This window comes from Rhinoraja longicauda, chromosome 13 (assembly GCF_053455715.1).
Source record: "Rhinoraja longicauda isolate Sanriku21f chromosome 13, sRhiLon1.1, whole genome shotgun sequence".
NCBI lineage: Eukaryota > Metazoa > Chordata > Chondrichthyes > Rajiformes > Arhynchobatidae > Rhinoraja > Rhinoraja longicauda.
Window position 1 is genome coordinate 50,659,968 of NC_135965.1, and position 19,953 is coordinate 50,679,920.

At 41.5% G+C, this 19,953-nt stretch overlaps 1 protein-coding gene across 1 annotated transcript in view; it reads right to left on the minus strand.

Annotated features, from left to right (window-relative positions):
• naaladl2 (N-acetylated alpha-linked acidic dipeptidase like 2) overlaps positions 1-19,953 on the minus strand; it is a 624,478-nt gene that overhangs the window by 191,665 nt on the left and 412,860 nt on the right. Inside the window, exon 9 of the mRNA XM_078410100.1 lies at positions 10,180-10,320. Coding sequence (XP_078266226.1) covers positions 10,180-10,320 — 141 coding nt within the window. The remainder of the gene's footprint in view (positions 1-10,179; positions 10,321-19,953) is intronic.

The window sequence follows — 19,953 nt, forward strand, 5'->3', positions numbered from 1 at the left end:
GCTGATTTTGGATAATCACCCATGATCATATTGAATGGTGGTGCTGGCTCGAAGGGCCGAATGGCCTATGCCTGCACCTATTTTCTGTTTCTATGTTTCTAAAGGAATATTTTGCACTTACAAGCTAATGGTATTTCAGATTCATTAATCATAATTGGATCAGAGGACAAGTGATTTGACTAAGATTACTCTAGTAACACATGTTATTAGAAGGTCCATTAGAAATTGCTCATTATGATTGGCAATAATTCCTGCAGATCAGAAAAGCAAAGTAGCAATTACTGCTTTTTGTTCAGTTGCATCGATAATTATAAGGTGGTGGCGCGCCAATTGTTACAAAGAATTCAAACTAAGAATCCAGAAGGGAAATTATTATCAGGAGTGTGACTCCCAATTACCTTCCATTAAGCCTTGTAAATATTACGCCTGAGGTATAATGTGAAAGGATATCTTAGCTTTAGATAGACACAAAAAGCTGGAGTAACTCAACCGGGCAGGCAGCATCTCTTCAGTCTTCTTCAGTCTGAGAAGGGTCTCGACCAGAAATGTCACCCATTCCTTCTCTCTAGAGATGCTGCCTGTCCCGCTGAGTTACTCCAGCTTTTTGTGTCTATCGTCGGTTTAAACCACCATCTGCAGTTCCTTCTTACAGATATCTTAGCTTTGTTGGAATGTCTCACATTTCCCAAATGTCTAGCTTCTAGTATCTAAACAAAATGGGCATTTTCAACAACTGCAAGAGAACTTGGGAAGGAGGAGGGTGTAAAAGAGTACATAGGGGAAAGGGAACATTTACCAAAGGTTAGAATGATACTGCGGTTACAATTGCCAGAGCATCAAAGAAGTCAAAGAAAAACAATCTCAATAGGTTTCGTGGTTGTTGCTATGGCTATGAGTGCAGAATCACTTTAATTCTTTAGCATCACAGTCCTGTTCATTGGCGATGGCATGGTTGCTAAGGGAATATTTGTGTGGTGCGTGGGTGTGAAGAGAACACAGCTGATAAGAGTTTAAGTATTAAACATGCTGCGCTGTGCCACCAGAAGGAGTGAAAGTATTTTGTAGCACGCATGCCTTGTCGGGGATATCTTGTTGGCTCAGTAACGCTGCCCATGAAACTAAATGTGATCTGTCAAATGACCACAAAATTGGATTGAAAGGCAATAATAGATTTTGTTTGCCCTGTAATTGATAGATATTAGGCCAAATTTAGGCCAATTCCCTCCAGTTTTCCAGAATAAAACAAAAATATGCAACATATTTCTGATTATTTAATCATTTGATCCATTTCAAAATGATTTTTCAGTTTTTTCAATCACTTTATTTGGCAATGTTGCTCAGTGTTTTTCACAGCATTTATTCTAGATTTTGTCATTCCAGATTATTTTTCTTTTGTTTTTCCCCTGAAATCCCCCAGCTTCACACTGATCTGCTATCAAATTATTGCCATGCAAGCTGCTTCAAGGTTTCCAACCTGCGTTTTTCTCAGCTATTTGATGCAGCATACCTGTTGGTGCCTCCACCTCAATGCCTTCACACACTGTCCTTCCTGTTTCCCCTTTTCAGACTGTCTAATTCTCAGAAGCGCAGTTCACCAGCACATTCATTAATTAGAAATAAAACTGAAGCTCATATCCAAAAATCAGAAAGACTTGACAACAATCATTACTTATTGCAGAATATTTTTTTCAGTTTCATCTCATCCCTCCAAATATTTTGCTTGGGTGAACTCTCACAGTTCACAAATCATGGGAATTTTCAAGAAAATAGTTAATAGCAATATATTCTACATGTCAACATAAGAAAATAGTTTATATTCTGCACGTGTTTCTCCTTGGAGCTTCATTTTAGTTTGTTTGTTCCTTAAAAATGTAATCAAAACGAAATAACATATCGGTTCTGAGTGACAAATGGTGTTCAGTCTCACACTTCTCCAGTATTAGCATGGTCCCTCTGTGATGTTTGCATCACAATACGGTCTCAGAGACATCAATTGGGATTGGTAGATTTGGTATGCAAGCTTAGTTTAGTTTAGTTTAGAGATACAGCGCGGAAACAGGCCCTTCGGGCCACCAGGTCCGCGCTGACCAGCGATCCCCGTTTATTAACACTATCCGGCACCCACTCGGGACAATTTTTACATTTACCAAGCCAATTAACCTACATACCTGTACGTCTTTGGAGTGTGGGAGGAAACCGAAGATCTCGGAGAAAACCCACACAGGTCACGGGGAGAACGTACAAATTCCATACAGACGGCGCCCATAGTCGGGATGGAACCCGGGTCTCCGGCGCTGCATTCGCTGTAAGGCGGCAACTCTACCACTGCGCCACCGTGCCGCCCTGGATGTAAGCTTCACCAGCCGATGGGATCACTGACTCAATTGACTGGTGCAGCATTGTTTACAGGGGCAGAATTATTAAGTGAGAATCACAAATTGTTAAACATTACTTCCCACAATATTTCTTTATAAACAGCATCATCTTTGCCAACCTGTCTGGGTCAATATCTTGCTACAAATTCCAGTCAACTGTCAGTATCTACTTAGGTTCAACTGCATAATAGCTCACATGAAGGATTTGAGTCTCTTTTTTGTTGTGGTTGTTTATTCATGTTGGCTTTTATCTACTTACATTATAATGCAAGTCACGGTTTAACAGTGGAACTCCCACTGTGACTTGAATTGCATTGTCAATTTTTTTTACATTTGCATTTCCTAGATCTTTAATGAATGTTAGATGAAGCAAGATTTGGTTTGATTATCATTCAATGCAATTCAGCTCGACATAACAACATGAAAATGATATTTAAGCCATGACACTTCTATGCATTGTTTTACATAAACAGAATAACTACTACAAACTGAAAGTTTTCACTCTGCCACTTTATAACATTTCAATTACAATTTCCTTTGTAAAAGCTGGAGAGCTTCTTAAATGATTGGCATGACTTTATTTTCTGACCATTCTGAATTAAACGAAAATCCCAATATGGACTTACCATGATGTTAAAATAAAACTTACACAAGGTCCAACTTTTCTGTATTGAACAGATACAAATTGCAGATTCACATCTCCATACATGTGAATTGGACATTTTTCTTTGAGGTATACATGTGACAATATTTGGTAGAGTTCTACACAATTATGAGGGTCGCAGATAGGCTAGTTAGTAGGAATCCTTTCCCCTTAGCAGAGATATCTAAAACTAGAGACCCCAGGTTTTGGATTGGGAGTAAGAGGTTTAGAAAGAAGCTGAGGAAATATATTTTCACCCAGATCATTATTGAATTTGGTGGAGATGGTTGCTCTTAAAAAGTATCTAGACATTCGTTTGAATCAACAAAATATGGAAAGCAAATGACTAAATGCTGGGAAATGGGATTAGTTTAGATGGATGAGGGAGAATCTCATTGAAATCTACTGAATAAAGAAAGGCCTAGATAGAGTGGATGTGGAGAGGATGTTTCCAGTAGTGTGAGAGTCCAGGATGAATGGGCACAGGTTTGAAATAAATGAACGTAACTTCAGAATGGAGATGAGGAGGAATAACTTTAGCCAAAGGGTCGCGAACCTGTGGAATTCATTGCCAATGGACAGCAAGTCATTAGGTATTTTTAAAGGGGAGATTGATAGATTCTTTATTAGTAAGGATGTCAAAGTTACAGGGAGAACGCAGGAGAATGGGTTTGAAAGGGGAAAATAGATCAGCCATGATTGCATGGTGTAACAGACTCGATGGACCAAATAGCCAAAGTGTTATGGTCTATGGATACATGATTGTCAGTATGGACATTAGGAAATGAGAAGGCAAAGGGCCATTTTCTGTGCTGTATGATTCTACAGTTGTAACTTGTAGAGAACTAGGACTTGTCAGACAGCAACTCGTCTCCAGATGTTGCTGCCTGAGTTACTTTGAAACAATATTGATAGTCCTGATGGTCACATTGTTAATTCTGCTGCAAACTCTCACACCTTGTAATTAACAGTTTAAACTAATGATGGGACATAAATCTATCAGAAACAAGATTGATTAGTCAATAAAAGGGTAAGAAATAGCCAAGAAAGTGGACATAGATATCACATAGATATAAAAGCTCCAGGATAATTAGAAGGAATGAAAGAAAAAGAGTAATTGAAAGTAAAATAGCTTGAGGGATCTTTCACTGTGACACAATGTCGATGGAGATGAAGAAACTGTTCAATCTTCATTGTCTCTATTCTAGAATCAAGATCACTGAAGCTTTAGTCATCAATATACATTCAGAGGGTTTAGCTCCGAAATACTGCCAAACCCTGCCAGTGCCTTCATTGAAGAGCGGATAGGGCTTATGCTAAACATCTGGAGTTCAAAGTTAACCTACTAACCAGCCCCTAACACACAGCATCATCCCCTGACAATCAAGGAAACCTGGAAACCTGGATCACAATTCAGATCTCAGGAGCCACCTCCCAGCGAAAGCGAAGGCAGGCGTTGATGAAGAAATTCACCACAATTTCCAACGCTCTCGCACAACTTCAGCCAACTAAGAAAAAGGTTCACCCATCTACCAAACACTCCATCTCACCTGTATCCACATATGCAGCAGCCCAGTTACCCTAATTCTTTCCCCTCATCCATATGCTCATCTCCTATTCCAAAGTCCCATATTTCTCTTTTATTCCCCCCTTCCCCATATTCCCATCCACCCAAATTCCTCCCTACGGCTTTAGATTTTACAGCTCTTCTTTCCCTATCCGACACCTTTATGTCTCTTTTCACCTCTAGCCTTTGTCCCCTACACCACTCCTCTACCAATCAACCCTCTATTTTTATCCACCCATTGTTTGCAGGCTTTGTTGTAATAGATGTCCCTATTTACTGACCTCCAGAGCCAAAATGATTTGTAGAATCATCAGTAATGATTGAATCCAAATCGTTGATGGAAGTACTCCCAGTAAGTCTCCAGGAATAGATGACATCCCATTCAGAATGTCAATCCATACAATCAACATGGATAATGTTATCACATCTTAGATCCAAAGTCTGATGAACCACTGGTAATTCTTTCACTTCACTATAGTTATCTATAGCAGAATAAATAATGCTGTCATTCTCAAAGCACTTTGAAGGCTCTGTATTAGTGATGTTGTTAGCAGGGAGCCTGCAGGCTGTGATAGAGCCTTGATGAGCACTGGTCTTATTTCCCACTTGGACTGCTCACGAGGGAGCTCAGTACCTCTGTGTGGTGCTCTGAAATGACATCGGAAGAAGAATGGGAAAAATGCAGGGACAATCAGTCATGTGTTCCACTGAATTGGTGTTAAAAAAAAGTGGATAAATTGTTCTGGCTGGTGTTTAACTAGATAAAGCATTATCCATTAAGCTGGAATTAACTGAAGCCGCCAAGTTCGAAGATGGTCACCCAACAACAGCATTATATAGAAGATAGTCATAAAATGCTCAAGTAACTCAGCGGGACAGGCAGCATCTCTGGAGAGAAGGGGTGACGTTTTGGGTTGAGACCAGGTCAATCCGAAACGTCACCCATTCCTTCTCTCCAGAGATGCTGCCTGTCCCGCTGAGTTACTCCAGCATTTTGTGTCTATCTTTGGTGTAAACCAGCATCTGCAGTTCCTTCCTACCTATTTGATATGGTAGCACCATCAAATCTGTGCAAAAAGCAAAGTGCTGGAGGAACTCAGTGGGCCAGGCAGCATCTGTGGAGGGAAGTGGACTGACAACATTTCCGGTTTCTGCTCAAGATTCTAACATCTGCAGTCTCTTGTGGCTCACTCTAATTTCTACTGGCAACATTCTAAAATAGCATAATATGTTGTTTGGCTTCTACAGTGCATCTATGAATTTATGGCTGAGGGACTGGTGCAGAGAGCAGGGATTTAGATTTCTGGACCACTGGGATCTCTTCTGGGCTAGGGGTGACTTGTACAAAAGGGACGGGTTGCATCTTAACAGCAGGGGGACAAACATTCTGGCAGGCAGGTTTGCTAGTGTGACACCTGTGGCTTTAAACTAAGTAGTGGGGGGGAGGGGTTAACAAATTGTGAATATGAAGATGAGGTAAAAGGGAATACAGGAGATATTGCAAAAGACTCTCGGAAGAATGGGAACAGAAGTTCTAGAGCGGAAAAGAAATTAAGGGCAGGGCCAATTGTGAACGATGTGAGAGGGGAGGTAAATACAGAAGTTAAAGTGTTGTACTTAAATGCGCGTAGTATAAAAAATAAAGTGGATGAGCTTGAGGCTCAGTTAGTCATGGGCAAGTATGATGTTGTAGGGATCACTGAGACATGGCTACAAGAGGACCAGGGCTGGGAACTGAATATTCAGGGGTACACAACGTATAGAAAAGACAGACAGGTGGGCAGAGGGGGTGGGGTTGCTCTGATGGTAAGGAATGATATTCATTCCCTTGCAAGGGGTGACATAGAATCAGGAGATGTTGAATCAGTATGGATAGAAATGAGAAATTGTAAGGGTAAAAAGACCCTAATGGGAGTTATCTATAGGCCCCCAAACAGTAGCCTCGACTTAGAGTGCAAGTTAAATCAGGAGATAAAATTGGCGTGTCAAAAATGTAATGCTACGGTGGTTATGGGAGATTTCAACATGCAGGTAGACTGGGAAAATCAGGTTGGAAATGGACCCCAGGAAAGAGAGTTTGTAGAGTGCCTTCGAGATGGATTCTTAGAACAGCTTGTACTGGAGCCTACCAGGGAGTAGGCAATTCTGGATTTAGTGTTGTGTAATGATCCTGATCTGATAAGGGGACTAGAGGTAAAAGAGCCATTAGGAGGCAGTGATCACAACATGATAAGTTTTACTCTGCAAATGGAAAGGCAGAAGGGAAAATCGGAAGTGTCGGTATTACAGTATAGCAAAGGGGATTACAGAGGCATGAGGCGGGAGCTGGCCAAAATTGATTGGAAGGAGGCCCTAGCATGGAAGACGGTAGAACAGCAATGGCAGGTATTCCTGGGAATAATGCAGAGGTTGCAGGATCAATTTATTCCAAAGAGGTGGAAAAACTCTAAGGGGAGTAAGAGACACCTGTGGCTGACAAGGGAAGTCAGGGACAGCATAAAAATTAAGGAGAGGAAGTATAACATAGCAAAGAAGAGTGGGAAGACAGAGGATTGGGACTCTTTTAAAGAGCAACAAAAGTTAACTAAAAAGGCAATACGAGGAGAAAAGATGAGGTACGAGGGTAAACTAGCCAATAATATAAAGGAGGATAGCAAAAGTTTTTTTAGGTACGTGAAGAGGAAAAAAATAGTCAAGGCAAATGTGGGTCCCTTGAAGACAGAAGCAGGGGAATTTATTATGGGGAACAAAGAAATGGCAGACGAGTTAAACCGTTACTTTGGATCTGTCTTCACTGAGGAAGATACACACAATCTCCCAAATGTTCTAGGGGCTGGAGAACCTAGGGTGATGGAGGAACTGAAGGAAATCCACATTAGGCAGGAAATGGTTTTGGGTAGACTGATGGGACTGAAGGCTGATAAATCCCCAGGGCCTGATGGTCTGCATCCCAGAGTACTTAAGGAGGTGGCTCTAGAAATAGTGGAAGCATTGGAGATCATTTTTCAATGTTCTATAGATTCAGGATCAGTTCCTGTGGATTGGAGAATAGCAAATGTTATCCCACTTTTTAAGAAAGGAGGGAGAGAGAAAACGGGTAATTATAGACCAGTTAGTCTGACATCAGTGGTGGGGAAAATGCTGGAGTCAATTATAAAAGACGAAATTGCTGAGCATTTGGATAGCAGTAACGGGATCGTTCCGAGTCAGCATGGATTTACGAAGGGGAAATCATGCTTGACAAATCTACTGGAATTTTTTGAGGATGTAACTAGGAAAATTGACAAGGGAGAGTCAGTGGATGTGGTGTACCTCGACTTTCAGAAAGCCTTCGACAAGGTCCCACATAGGAGATTAGTGGGCAAAATTAGGGCACATGGTATTGGGGGTAGGGTACTGACATGGATAGAAAATTGGTTAACAGACAGAAAGCAAAGAGTGGGGATAAATGGGTCCCTTTCGGAATGGCAGGCAGTGACCAGTGGGGTACCGCAAGGTTCGGTGCTGGGACCCCAGCTATTTACGATATACATTAATGACTTAGACGAAGGGATTAAAAGTACCATTAGCAAATTTGCAGATGATACTAAGTTGGGGGGTAGTGTGAATTGTGAGGAAGATGCAATAAGGCTGCAGGGTGACCTGGACAGGTTGTGTGAGTGGGCGGATACATGGCAGATGCAGTTTAATGTAGATAAGTGTGAGGTTATTCACTTTGGAAGTAAGAATAGAAAGGCAGATTATTATCTGAATGGTGTCAAGTTAGGAGGAGGGGGAGTTCAACGAGATCTGGGTGTCCTAGTGCATCAGTCAATGAAAGGAAGCATGCAGGTTCAGCAGGCAGTGAAGAAAGCCAATGGAATGTTGGCCTTCGTAACAAGAGGAGTTGAGTATAGGAGCAAAGAGGTCCTTCTACAGTTGTACCGGGCCCTGGTGAGACCGCACCTGGAGTACTGTGTGCAGTTTTGGTCTCCAAATTTGAGGAAGGATATTCTTGCTATGGAGGGCGTGCAGCGTAGGTTCACTAGATTAATTCCCGGAATGGCGGGACTGTCGTATGTTGAAAGGCTGGAGCGATTGGGCTTGTATACACTGGAATTTAGAAGGATGAGGGGGGATCTTATTGAAACATATAAGATAATTAGGGGATTGGACACATTAGAGGCAGATAACATGTTCCCAATGTTCCCAATGTTGGGGGAGTCCAGAACAAGGGGCCACAGTTTGAGAATAAGGGGTAGGCCATTTAGAACGGAGATGAGGAAGAACTTTTTCAGTCAGAGGGTGGTGAAGGTGTGGAATTCTCTGCCTCAGAAGGCAGTGGAGGCCAGTTCGTTGGATGCTTTCAAGAGAGAGCTGGATAGAGCTCTTAAGGATAGCGGAGTGAGGGGGTATGGGGAGAAGGCAGGAACGGGGTACTGATTGATAGTGATCAGCCATGATCGCATTGAATGGCGGTGCTGGCTCGAAGGGCTGAATGGCCTACTCCTGCACCTATTGTCTATTGTCTATTGTCTATTGTCTATTGAAAGTATGTAAGTGCCTATTGTGTGCTGTTGATCTGCACCTTTTGTCTTTCCTGCCCTTGGAAGTTGCATTAGAATTGAGGACCACAACACTTTCCCCCTGAAGATGCCAGCATCTCTTCTACCATCACTGGCTCCAGCTATTCATGCACCATTGCCCTGCAGCCAACTCTCTCACTTGCAATCCTGCTTGGAAGGCAGCAGTATACATCTGAGGTGAGTAAGGTGATAGAATACTAGACTAAGTGGACCCGTTGGGCCCAAACCTCTCCTGCATTGGTGCACCACCCTGTCCTCCCCCCCTCCCCTGTCTCCTCAACCCCCCCCTCCCCTCTCCCTTCTCCCCCACTCCCCCCTTCCCTCCCTCGTCCCCTCCCCCTCCCCTCCTTTTAAACTTTAAAATGTGAATCACTTAAAAAATATAACACCGATTTCAATAAAACTGCTTGCATTATCACTCAAGTGACAACGGTGAGTAAGGTGGGCCTAAAATTGCCGTTCTATCGTGTACCGTTTTGGCTGAAGTTCAGTCACAAACAAGATAACAAACAGAAGCTTTAGTATATAGATGACCCAGAAATGATTCTGTTCTGGTTAGTCTGTCAGACCACAGTTTATATTTTCCCAATCAATACCAGATCACACAAAAAATACTCTTTTCAAAAAGTGCTTTTCTTGACAGAATTATCGTTTAACTTTATAACTTATCTTTACACTGTATTTACATGAAATGTTAATTAAGCAGACTGACACAAATAAACTAATAAATGATGTAAAAAAAATTATATACAAAAATTTGTAACAAATTCTCATTACTTCAGAGTTGCAACAAGAAGATGAAGTGTTATGCAAATCAAAACAGGAATTTAATGTTGGGAGATTCCCCATGCGTGGACAAGAACACAAATGTACGATTTGTTGCTTCTCCTCTCTAAACTAGCATGAATCATGTCACCATTTTTTGCATAGTTCATTTGCACTGAAGTGTTTTCAAAATTGTGCATGGAAAAACATGTTGCAATAAAAAATTATTAGCCACATAAAAGTACATGAAACTACATTAGTTACCTCGACTTGAATTTGTGAGGTGAAAACATCCATTTCTGTTTAGCTCCTCAGTGGAAGAAAGAAGTGATTTAGCCAAGGATGCAGCAACTGGCTGGACCAGCAAAGATGTAAGGTTTGTGCGATGCTCTCTGAAGCTTCCACCTTTTAAAGTCAAACAAACATATATTAGCTCAACATGGTCACTACCCTCTACATAAAAGATGCTGCCTGAGCTGCTGAGTAGTTGTAACATTTCTGTTTCTATTTCTGTTCATCAGCCATTTTTAAAAATAAGGATAGATGTTAAAATGATCCAAATTTGAGGAAGGACATTATTGCTATTGAGGGATTGCAGCGTAGGTTCACCCGATTAATTCAAAGGATGGCGGGACTGACATATGATGAAAGAATGGGTCGACTGGGCTTGCATTCACTGGAATTTCAAAAGATGAGAGGGGATCTTATAGAAACATATAACATTCTTAAAGGATTGGACAGGCTAGATGCAGGAATAATGTTCCCAATGTTGGGGGAGTCCAGAACCAGAAATCACAGTTTAAGAATAAGGAGTAGGCCATTTAGGACTGAGATGAGGATTAAAAAATTTCAGTCAGAGTTATGAATCTATGGAATTCTCTGCCACAGAAGACAGTGGGGGAGCAAGAACGGGGTACTGATTTTAGATGATCAGCCATGATCATATTGAATGGCGATGCTGGCTCGAAGGGCCGAATGGCCTACTCCTGCAGCTATTTTTCTATGTTTCTATTTTTATCTGAAAAAAAAATGCTGACTGCCAATTTGTTAATATTTGCAATTTATATAATCATCATGATATGCAAGTGGATGGAACCCTGTTACAACAGATAAAATTGGGACCTTATGACAATTAAAATCCCAGTTCAATTTTTGAGGGATTTGATCATTTGACTTCAAAATGATGACTGGTTTTGTCAAAGGAGATAATAAAGAAAAACTATTTCCAATGGAAAATGGTTAGTAACTGGGAAGCACAAATGCAATGAGAAAAGACTGCACGGTGACGCAGCGGTAGAGTTGCTGCCTTACAGTGCCAGAGACCTGGGATCCATCCTGACTACAGAGTTTGTTTGTTTGTACAGAGTTTGTACATTTTCCCCATGACCTGCGTGGGTTTCCCCCAAAAGCTCCAGTTTCCTCCCACATCCCAAAGACGTATAGGTTTGTAGGTTAATTGGCTTTGTAAATTTGTAAATTGTCCCTAGTGTGTGTAGGATAGTGTTGATGTGCGGGGATCGCTGGTCGGCGTGGACACGGTGGGCTGAAGCGCCTGTTTCTGCGCTGTATCTCAAAACTAAAGTAGCCAGTTTTATCTGGGTTGGACTACTGGATTGTGCTCACATACTTTCCATGCTATAATCTTTTTTTTATTCTGTGAGCTGTGATGTTCTGGAAAGCAGCATATGAAGGAAGTTCAGCATGTCTCCAATGACTCTCACAAACCCTTACAGATACACCATTGAAAGCATACTGTTGGGTTGCATCACAGCTTGGTTTGGGAACAGCTCTGCCCAAGGCCGCAGGGCATTGCAGGAGTTTTGGGTGTGACCCAGCCCATCACACAGTCCTATCTCCCCACCATCGACTCCATCTGTACTTCATCCAATTCATTATTTTTCACTGAAATATTCCTTTTCGTGGCTGAGGGAAGGTGAAACCTCTTGAAGAATTAACAGCAGACTCGCCTAAATAACTGTGATACATATAGAAAAAAGACGCTGATCCGTGCTAATGCAGTCCTGACCCGAAATGTTGCCATCTCTGTCCATCTGCAGCAGGATCTTGATCGATTGGCCAGGTGGGCTGAGGAAAGGTTGATGGAAATTAATACAGAGAAATGGGAGGTGTTGCATTTTGGGAAGTCTTAACATGGGCAGGACCAACATAGAGGTGGAGCTCTGGGGAGTGTTGTGGTGCGGAGGGATCTAGGAGTGCAAGTGCATGGTTCCTTGAAGGTGGAGTTGCAGGTAGATAGGGTGGTCAAAAAGGCTTTTAACACATTGGCCTTCATCAGTCAGAGTATTGAGAATACAAGTTGGAAGGTTATGTTGCAGTGGCCTTGACAGATAAAATGACCTGTTGTTACATTTGTTACAATGTTACAATGGAAAACTGAAGATGAGAATAAAAATATATATTCTTGGTTGCACTATAAAAGAACATTTGTATTACAAATACAAGCTTCCACAAAACAAGCTAAGACGTATACCTAGGGAAAAGGAGCATCACAGTCTGACATGATCAACAAATATACTTTCCTGACAAAATGCTGTTTCTTTTTCGAATATATAAAATAGTCCTATTTTTACTATTGCGATTTATTACTGACATAAATTTACCAAGCTCCCATTTAAATATAATGCATTTTAGAACAAACAGTTTGAAGTACCCAGCTCGACATGAGATAGCACATTTACAGATTTGTTCTTAAGAGTAAAAATAATGATTGGCTGTCTTTTCTGCACAGAGATATTTTACAAATCAAGAAAACTGGTGTCTAAAAAACAAGTCATATAACAGAAAAATAGTTTTATGGTCAACTATTACACAAACTGTAATCATCAAGCTTTTCTGTTATAATCGGTATTATTCAGGATTTTTTCCAAAACCTAACAAATCTAATGGTACATTAAAAAAAATTATAAACAATCTATACTTGTATGTTTTCACTAAAATTTAGATTTGTTTTAATAAAATGTACTACCCATTTTCACTAATTTCGTAATCACAACACCTTTTATTTGAACTTTTATTTGACAATGCATTTTATACTTCAGTCATTTTAAAATAAAGATAATTTTGAAAACAACATTTGCTCCATAAATGTGCTCTGTACTTTTCTTAAAATAGTAACAGTTCAAATACCGTGCAAATCGTGCACTGACTGTCAATACATTTGCAATGTATCTAGCAAAGAAGGTGACATTTATAAAAGGTCTCACATCAATCAAGAAAATAATCATCTTTTATTTGAGAATTGGGATTTGTCAGGGATTAGCATGATTCTTCCTGTGTATATTTTGTGAAGTTTGTTTTGCAATCTAAGATTATATTACTTCATTGACACTTTAAGCAATTCTGTATGTTCTCAACAAAATTCCATTTTCAGAGGTCCATGTAGAGCTGGCTACTCCAATCTGCTTGTTAATCAATACACAAAAAAGCTTGTTTAATTTACACAAATTAAATTTCTTTCCATTTATTGCGAGGAAAAATAATCGTTGCTAATGGATCTTGACTTCAACACTAAATTATTTTGCAACTTTAAAAGGAGATATATCATTATTTTTATTCTTACTCCAATATATTGATACATTAATCTCCTTTTGTGGTTGGATTGTACATCTTAAAATATGTTTTATAAAAGTAACAAAAACATATATGCATTGCTGTCTCATAATTATATGAAATATTTTGGCACATTGTGGCACAGTTAATAAAGCTGCTACCTCATGGACTTGGATTCAATCCGGGCTATGGATGTGTGGAGTCAAGTCAAGTCAAGTCAAGATTATTTGTCACATACACATACACATACACGATGTGTCGTGAAATGAAAGTGGCAATGCCGGCGGATTGTGCAAAAAAAGAATTACAGTTACAGCATATAAATTAAAGTTAATACAGAAAAGACTAAATTTAGTCCCTGGAGTTATAATAATTAACAGTCCTGATGGCCTGTGGGAAGAAACTCCGTCTCATCCTCTCCGTTTTCACAGCGTGACAGCGGAGGTATATGCCTGACCGTAGCATCTGGAACAGTCCGTTACTGGGGTGGCAGGGGTCCCCCATAATCTTGCTGGCTCTCGACCTACACCTCCTGATGTATAGGTCCTGCAGGGGGACGAGTGTAGTTCCCATGGTGCGTTCTGCCGAACGTACTAATCTCTGCAGGGCCTTCCTGTCCTGGGCAGAGCTGTTCCCAAACCAGACTGTAATGTTGCCGGACAGGATGTTCTCTACAGCCCCAGAGTAGAAGCAATGAAGGATCCTCAGAGACACTCTGCATTTCCTCAGCTCTCTAAGGTGGTAAAGGCGCTGCTTTGCCTTACCCACCAGTGCGGCAATGTGTGTTGTCCATGTCAGATCCTCTGTGATGTGGACTCCCAGGTATTTAAAACTGCTCACCCTATCCACAGTAGACCCATTTATTTCCAGTGGCGTGTACGTCCTTGGATGTTTAGCCCTTCTAAAGTCCACAATCAGCTCCTTAGTATTTTTGACATTCAAGAGGAGGCTATTGTCCTGAAACCAGAGTGCCAGATTAGCCACCTCCTCCCGGTAGGCTTTCTCATCGTTGTCGGAGATCTGGCCTACCACCACAGTGTCATCAGTAAACTTGATGATGGAGTTTGAGCTGAACCTGGCCCCACAATCATGTGTGTACAGGGAGTACAGTAGGGGGCTAAGGACGCAACCCTGGGGGGATCCTATGTTCAGGGTGAGGGGGCTAGATGTGTGTTCCCCCATCCTGACCACTTGGGGCCTGGCGGTGAGAAAGTCCAGGACCTAGAAACACAGAGGGGTGCTAAGCCCCAGTTCCAGCAGCTTCTCAGCCAGTCTGCTGGGGACTATGGTATTGAAAGCTGAACTAAAGTCAATAAACAGCATCCTCACATGGCCCCCCTTCTGGCTATCCAGATGAGAGAGAGCGGTGTGCAGAACCTGGGAGACCGCATCATCCGTGGACCTGTTCGGACGGTATGCGAACTGTAATGGGTACATGTTGCGAGGAAGGAGGGCACAGATGTGCTTCTTCATTAGTCTCTCGAAGCATTTCATGACAACCGAGGTGAGGGCCACCGGTCGGTAGTCATTTAAACAATCTGGAGAGGCATTCTTTGGCACCGGTACAATGATGGATCTTTTGAAGCATGCAGGGACCACGGACTTTGTTTGAATGTTCTCCCTGTGACAATGTTGGTTTCCACCGGGTGCTCCAGTTTCATCCCACATCCTAAAGACAGGCAAGTTGGTGTGTTAGACAAAAAATGCTCGAGTAACTGCAGGACAGGCAGCATCTCTGGAGAGAAGGAATGGCTGACGCTTCGGGCCGAAACGTCACTCATTCCTTCGCTCCAGAGATGCTGCCTGTCCCACTGAATTACTCCAGAATTTTGTGTCTCTCTTCGATGTAAACCAGCATATGCAGTTCCTTGCTACACAAGTTGGTGTGTTAATTGGCTACTGTAAATTGCCTTACCATGTAGGTAAATGGTGGAATCTAAGAGTAGTTGGTGAGAAAGTAGAAAGATTAAAAACAGATTTAATGTAGGATTATTGTGTAAATAGGTGGTCCATGGTCATTGCTGAACGGCATTTCTCTCCATGTCTTTAGAAAATTCTTGTGTTCTCATTTCTCTTTGCGAAGGACACCATTGACAGGATATAATTGGCTGATTTCAAACACTATGTATAATTGATTTTAACTGTAAGTGTGAAGCTTTCAAACCCCTTGAATGTCACCAGTTTTTATTTAGTGCCTTAAAAAAGTTTGAATAAATCAGAAAGACTTGGATAATCTGATGAATGACTTTGATAGAAACATCAAAACTTACAGCCTCGGGCGAGTATATCTGTGTCACTGGGGCAACTAGGCCCTCTTGTGATGGCAGGCCAATGCTTTGGAGACCTACTTTGAAACTGAAAGGCTCATGTCTTTGATGAGAAATTCTGTAATCCACAGGGAACTAATTATATTCCAAAGATATTGAAAATTTGTCACAAATCTTTAGAAAGTTTGCTACATAAAATCATAATGAGTAAAAGTATTTGACAGATAATGAATTTTAAAAGAGTCACTTTTGTCTTCTGATTGGATTTCCACATTTAAAGTCTATGCTCTTCATAACAACATTGAAATGTAGCTTGTTAAACAGGTCAAAAGTATTAATATACCAGTAATAATCATTTCTGTAAAATCCAAGAGTTCTAATGTCAAATATGGTCATTAAAATCAAAACGATTATTGTGTGAATTGACAGTGGGGTGGCACAGCGGCCTAGTGGAAGAGTAGCTGCCCTACAGCGGCAGAGATCTAGATTCGATCCTGAGTACAGGTACTGGCTGTGCGGAGTCTATATGTTCTCCCTGTGATTACGTGGGTTTTCTCCGGGTGCTCCAGTTTCCTCCCACACTCCAAAGATGTGCGGGCTTGTAGATTAATAGGCTTCGGTACAATTGTGCTGAGTGTGTAGGATAGTGCTAGTGGACGGGGTGATCGCTGGACAGCGCGGACTCGACGGGCTGAAGGGCCTGCTTCCGCGCTGCATCTATCAAATCTAACGTCCAAAGTGAAGACAGATCCAGCGAAGGGAAACACTCAGATCACAATAAGATAAGTAGAAATGTACAAAAGAAAGAAGAATATTATCCTACTTTTGGGGCCATTTCCTACACACATTAGGGGATATTTGCAGCAACCAATTAACCTACGACCGCTTATCTTTGTGATGTGGGAGGAAACTGGAGCATCCAGAGAAACCTATGTAGTCATAGGGAGAATGTGCAAAGTCCACACATCCAAGGTCAGGATGGAACCCGGGTCTCTGGCGCTGTGAGGCAGCAGCTCTACCAGCTGGGCCACTGGACCACACCAGGAAGTCTGAAAGCCAAGAAGGAATTACTTGTATTTCCCCTAACAATTGGCGTGAGTAATGTTCTGGGCTTTAGGCAGAGAAACAGAATATAGAGCGATCATATCATGATTTGTATTCCCTTGAATATAAAAGGCTGTGAGGTCTGATCAAGGTTTTTAAACAAGGTTTGGTTGTATAGATGCAAATAAACCACTTATTTTGTTGAGGGAAACAAGGGAACGTCTTTGTAAAATTACATCTAGGCATTTCAGATGTGTAATAAGGAGTATTTCTTGACAAGAGGGGAGATAAAACCTCGAACTCACTCATGGATGTTCGTGTTGGGTAAATAGAACCAAAATGAAACTGAAAGCTATCACCACATCAGTGAAGAAAGCAACAAAAGACTGATATTGTTAAATTCCGCATGGAGTCTAATCTTCAAGAAGTAGACAAGAGTTTTCTAATATATCAGATAGCTACATAGAGAATTAATCTCAACTGTATTTTCGTATACTATTTTGCTTTGCTATTTTAAAAGTGGAGAGTTGCAGACATGGTAATTTATCTGCATGGTTTAGTTCCAAGTAAAAATATCTCTTCATTGTGTATTTCTGTTTATTATAAACATCTCAAGTGACTGCAATGCAGATCCTATATCATCGTTTTAGTGCAGTATTGATGGCTTTCTGAGACTGATGCATTCAATTTTAGTCTAAATAAAACAACATTTGATCTGGCCTGCTTTGCTTTGCATTGGGAATTAGATTGCTTGCTCCTAGATTCAATACAGTGAAAATGTCACAAAGACCAGTGGAGTGGATTTAGATTGCCTCTCCCATGTCAGATTGAACATTCATCAACCATGGACAGGTTTGACTCGGCTGTTAGTCCCCTACAAGATTATGTTTGGAGAAACACCACAAAGAGCTGTCTGCACTTATCTTGACCTCGATATTAATACAAGAAACCAGTAAATCTGCATCAATATTATTAATCTAAAAAACAATAAAGAGGGGTTGCAGCTTGCTTGCTCTGTTTCTCTTGCTGCAAAGCCAGCCACGGTGATGCACAGTTCCTTTGGGCTAATTTCCTGAACGCTCCTGGGGGCAGTACGGTGGCACAGCGCGTAGAGTTGCTGCCTTACAATGCCAGAGAACCGGTTTGATCCTGATTCCGAGTGCTGTCTGTACGGAGTTTGTATGTTCTCCCCATGACCTGCATGGGTTTTCTCCGGGTGCTTCGGTTTCCTCCCATGCCTCTCAGAAGGCCGCGATGAAACAGGGCGGCAAATCCCCACAGCCGGTCCCTGGGCCAGTGGATCCCTGGGTCTGTGGATCCCCACAGCCGGTCCCTGGGTCAGTGGATCCCAGCGGCCGGTCTCTGGGCCAGTGGATCCCTGGGTCAGTGGATCCCTGTGGCCGGTCTCTGGGGATGTGGAGCTCCTTGGCGTGGAGGTCGGGTCGGCCATCGACGAGGAGGTGAATGGTGGTCGATGAGGGCGCTGGCGGTCCAGGTTGGCGGTTACTGTCGAGGACGGGCCACGTGGGAGCCAGAGGGCGCACCTCCAAGTACGAAGGAGGACTGAGCGTGGAGGAACCTCTGTGAGGGGTGGGGGAAGTACAAATGAGGACCTGACACGGGATACTTTGTCACATTTCGGCACCCTTTATGTGGCAACTCTTTGCAGACCTTGGGTATGCAATAAAGTATTAATTCATTCATTCAACGATGTACAGGTTTGTAGGCTAATTGGTTTGGTAAAATTGTAAATTATCCCCAGCGTGTGTAGGATAGTGTTAATATGTGGAAATCGCTGAACATGATGGGCCTGTTTGTAAAGAGCCTGTTTTCGCTCTTTATCTCTAAACTAAAAAAAAAATTAGGCTGTGAAAAATCTATATGCTGAAAGTATTGAACAAGATGAGGCCATTTAGTTCAATAGGCCAGCTCCTTCCATAGAATATTTACAAGCTATCCTTTATGGGTTTTTACAGCAACTGTTTATATTTCTGAAGGAAAGCTATTGAGGGTGTGTTTGCCCTTGACTTCCACTAATGCTAATTGAGTGAAAGACTCAACACCCTCCAATTTCCTGATCCTCACTTTCTTACAACACATCAGGCCATTTCACCTCCATTCTCACAGCAATCGCATCGATTTCAATATCCCAGAGTCATGGACCTAAGCAGCAGAGAACGTGACGTGAACTGGGTAGATTTTTACCTTTCCCACCTTGCTGTAAACCAGCACCTGATCACAGCACAAGATTGAACAACTGGACATCACTTGCTGAGAACCAAGTCTGCCAAATTGTTTGGGTAAATATATTATGAAAAATGCAATGGAATATTTTATTGTCACATGTGACAAGGCACAGTGAAATTCTTTGCTTGCACAGCCAATGTACATTTACAAATAGTGGCCACCTGCGGCGCAGACAGTTACAAAGTACACTGGCTCCTCCTTTGTTCGCTTCTTCCCCCCCCCCCCCCCCCCCCCCCACCCCACAGCAGTCCCCCCACGCCGGCCCTTACATTGTTCTTCCCCTCCCCCCTCACGGCAATTTCACGATGTTTCCGAAGGCAAACACCTGCATTCCAACGGCTTTAAATCTGTTTTCAATGTTAAATGCAGAGGAAGTGACACTAATATGTTCTTGTTTTGCACCCTGCTTTCAAAGCAACAATTTTGCTTCAATGCTTCCTATAAATAGGACTATGATAACACACTTTTGACAATGTTTCATGCATTTTAGAAAAACAGTTGCTCTATTACAGTTTCATTTAAAGACATTTCAATATAAGTCGCTTAATTACAATGATTGCAATTCTCACAACACTGTCACTACATACAGTAAATGAGTAAGTTTAAAAAAAATGTACAATACATTTTCTACAAAAGTAGCCAGAGTTTAGTGGACATTATGATTAATCAATTAACTTGAACATCAACTATGATCAACCCAAATTCAATTATTTCCTTCCTACCCATTTGTTGCATTAATACAGATATATCCATGCCTACTTTATTTACATAATTGAATAAATCATGAATACCTCATAATACAAATAGTACACAATTAATAAGATCGTAATACTACATGAAATGGCATGCTGATCATATTATATATTTCCACACCACCCACAGACAGGAATTCAGATATTCATGTATTTTT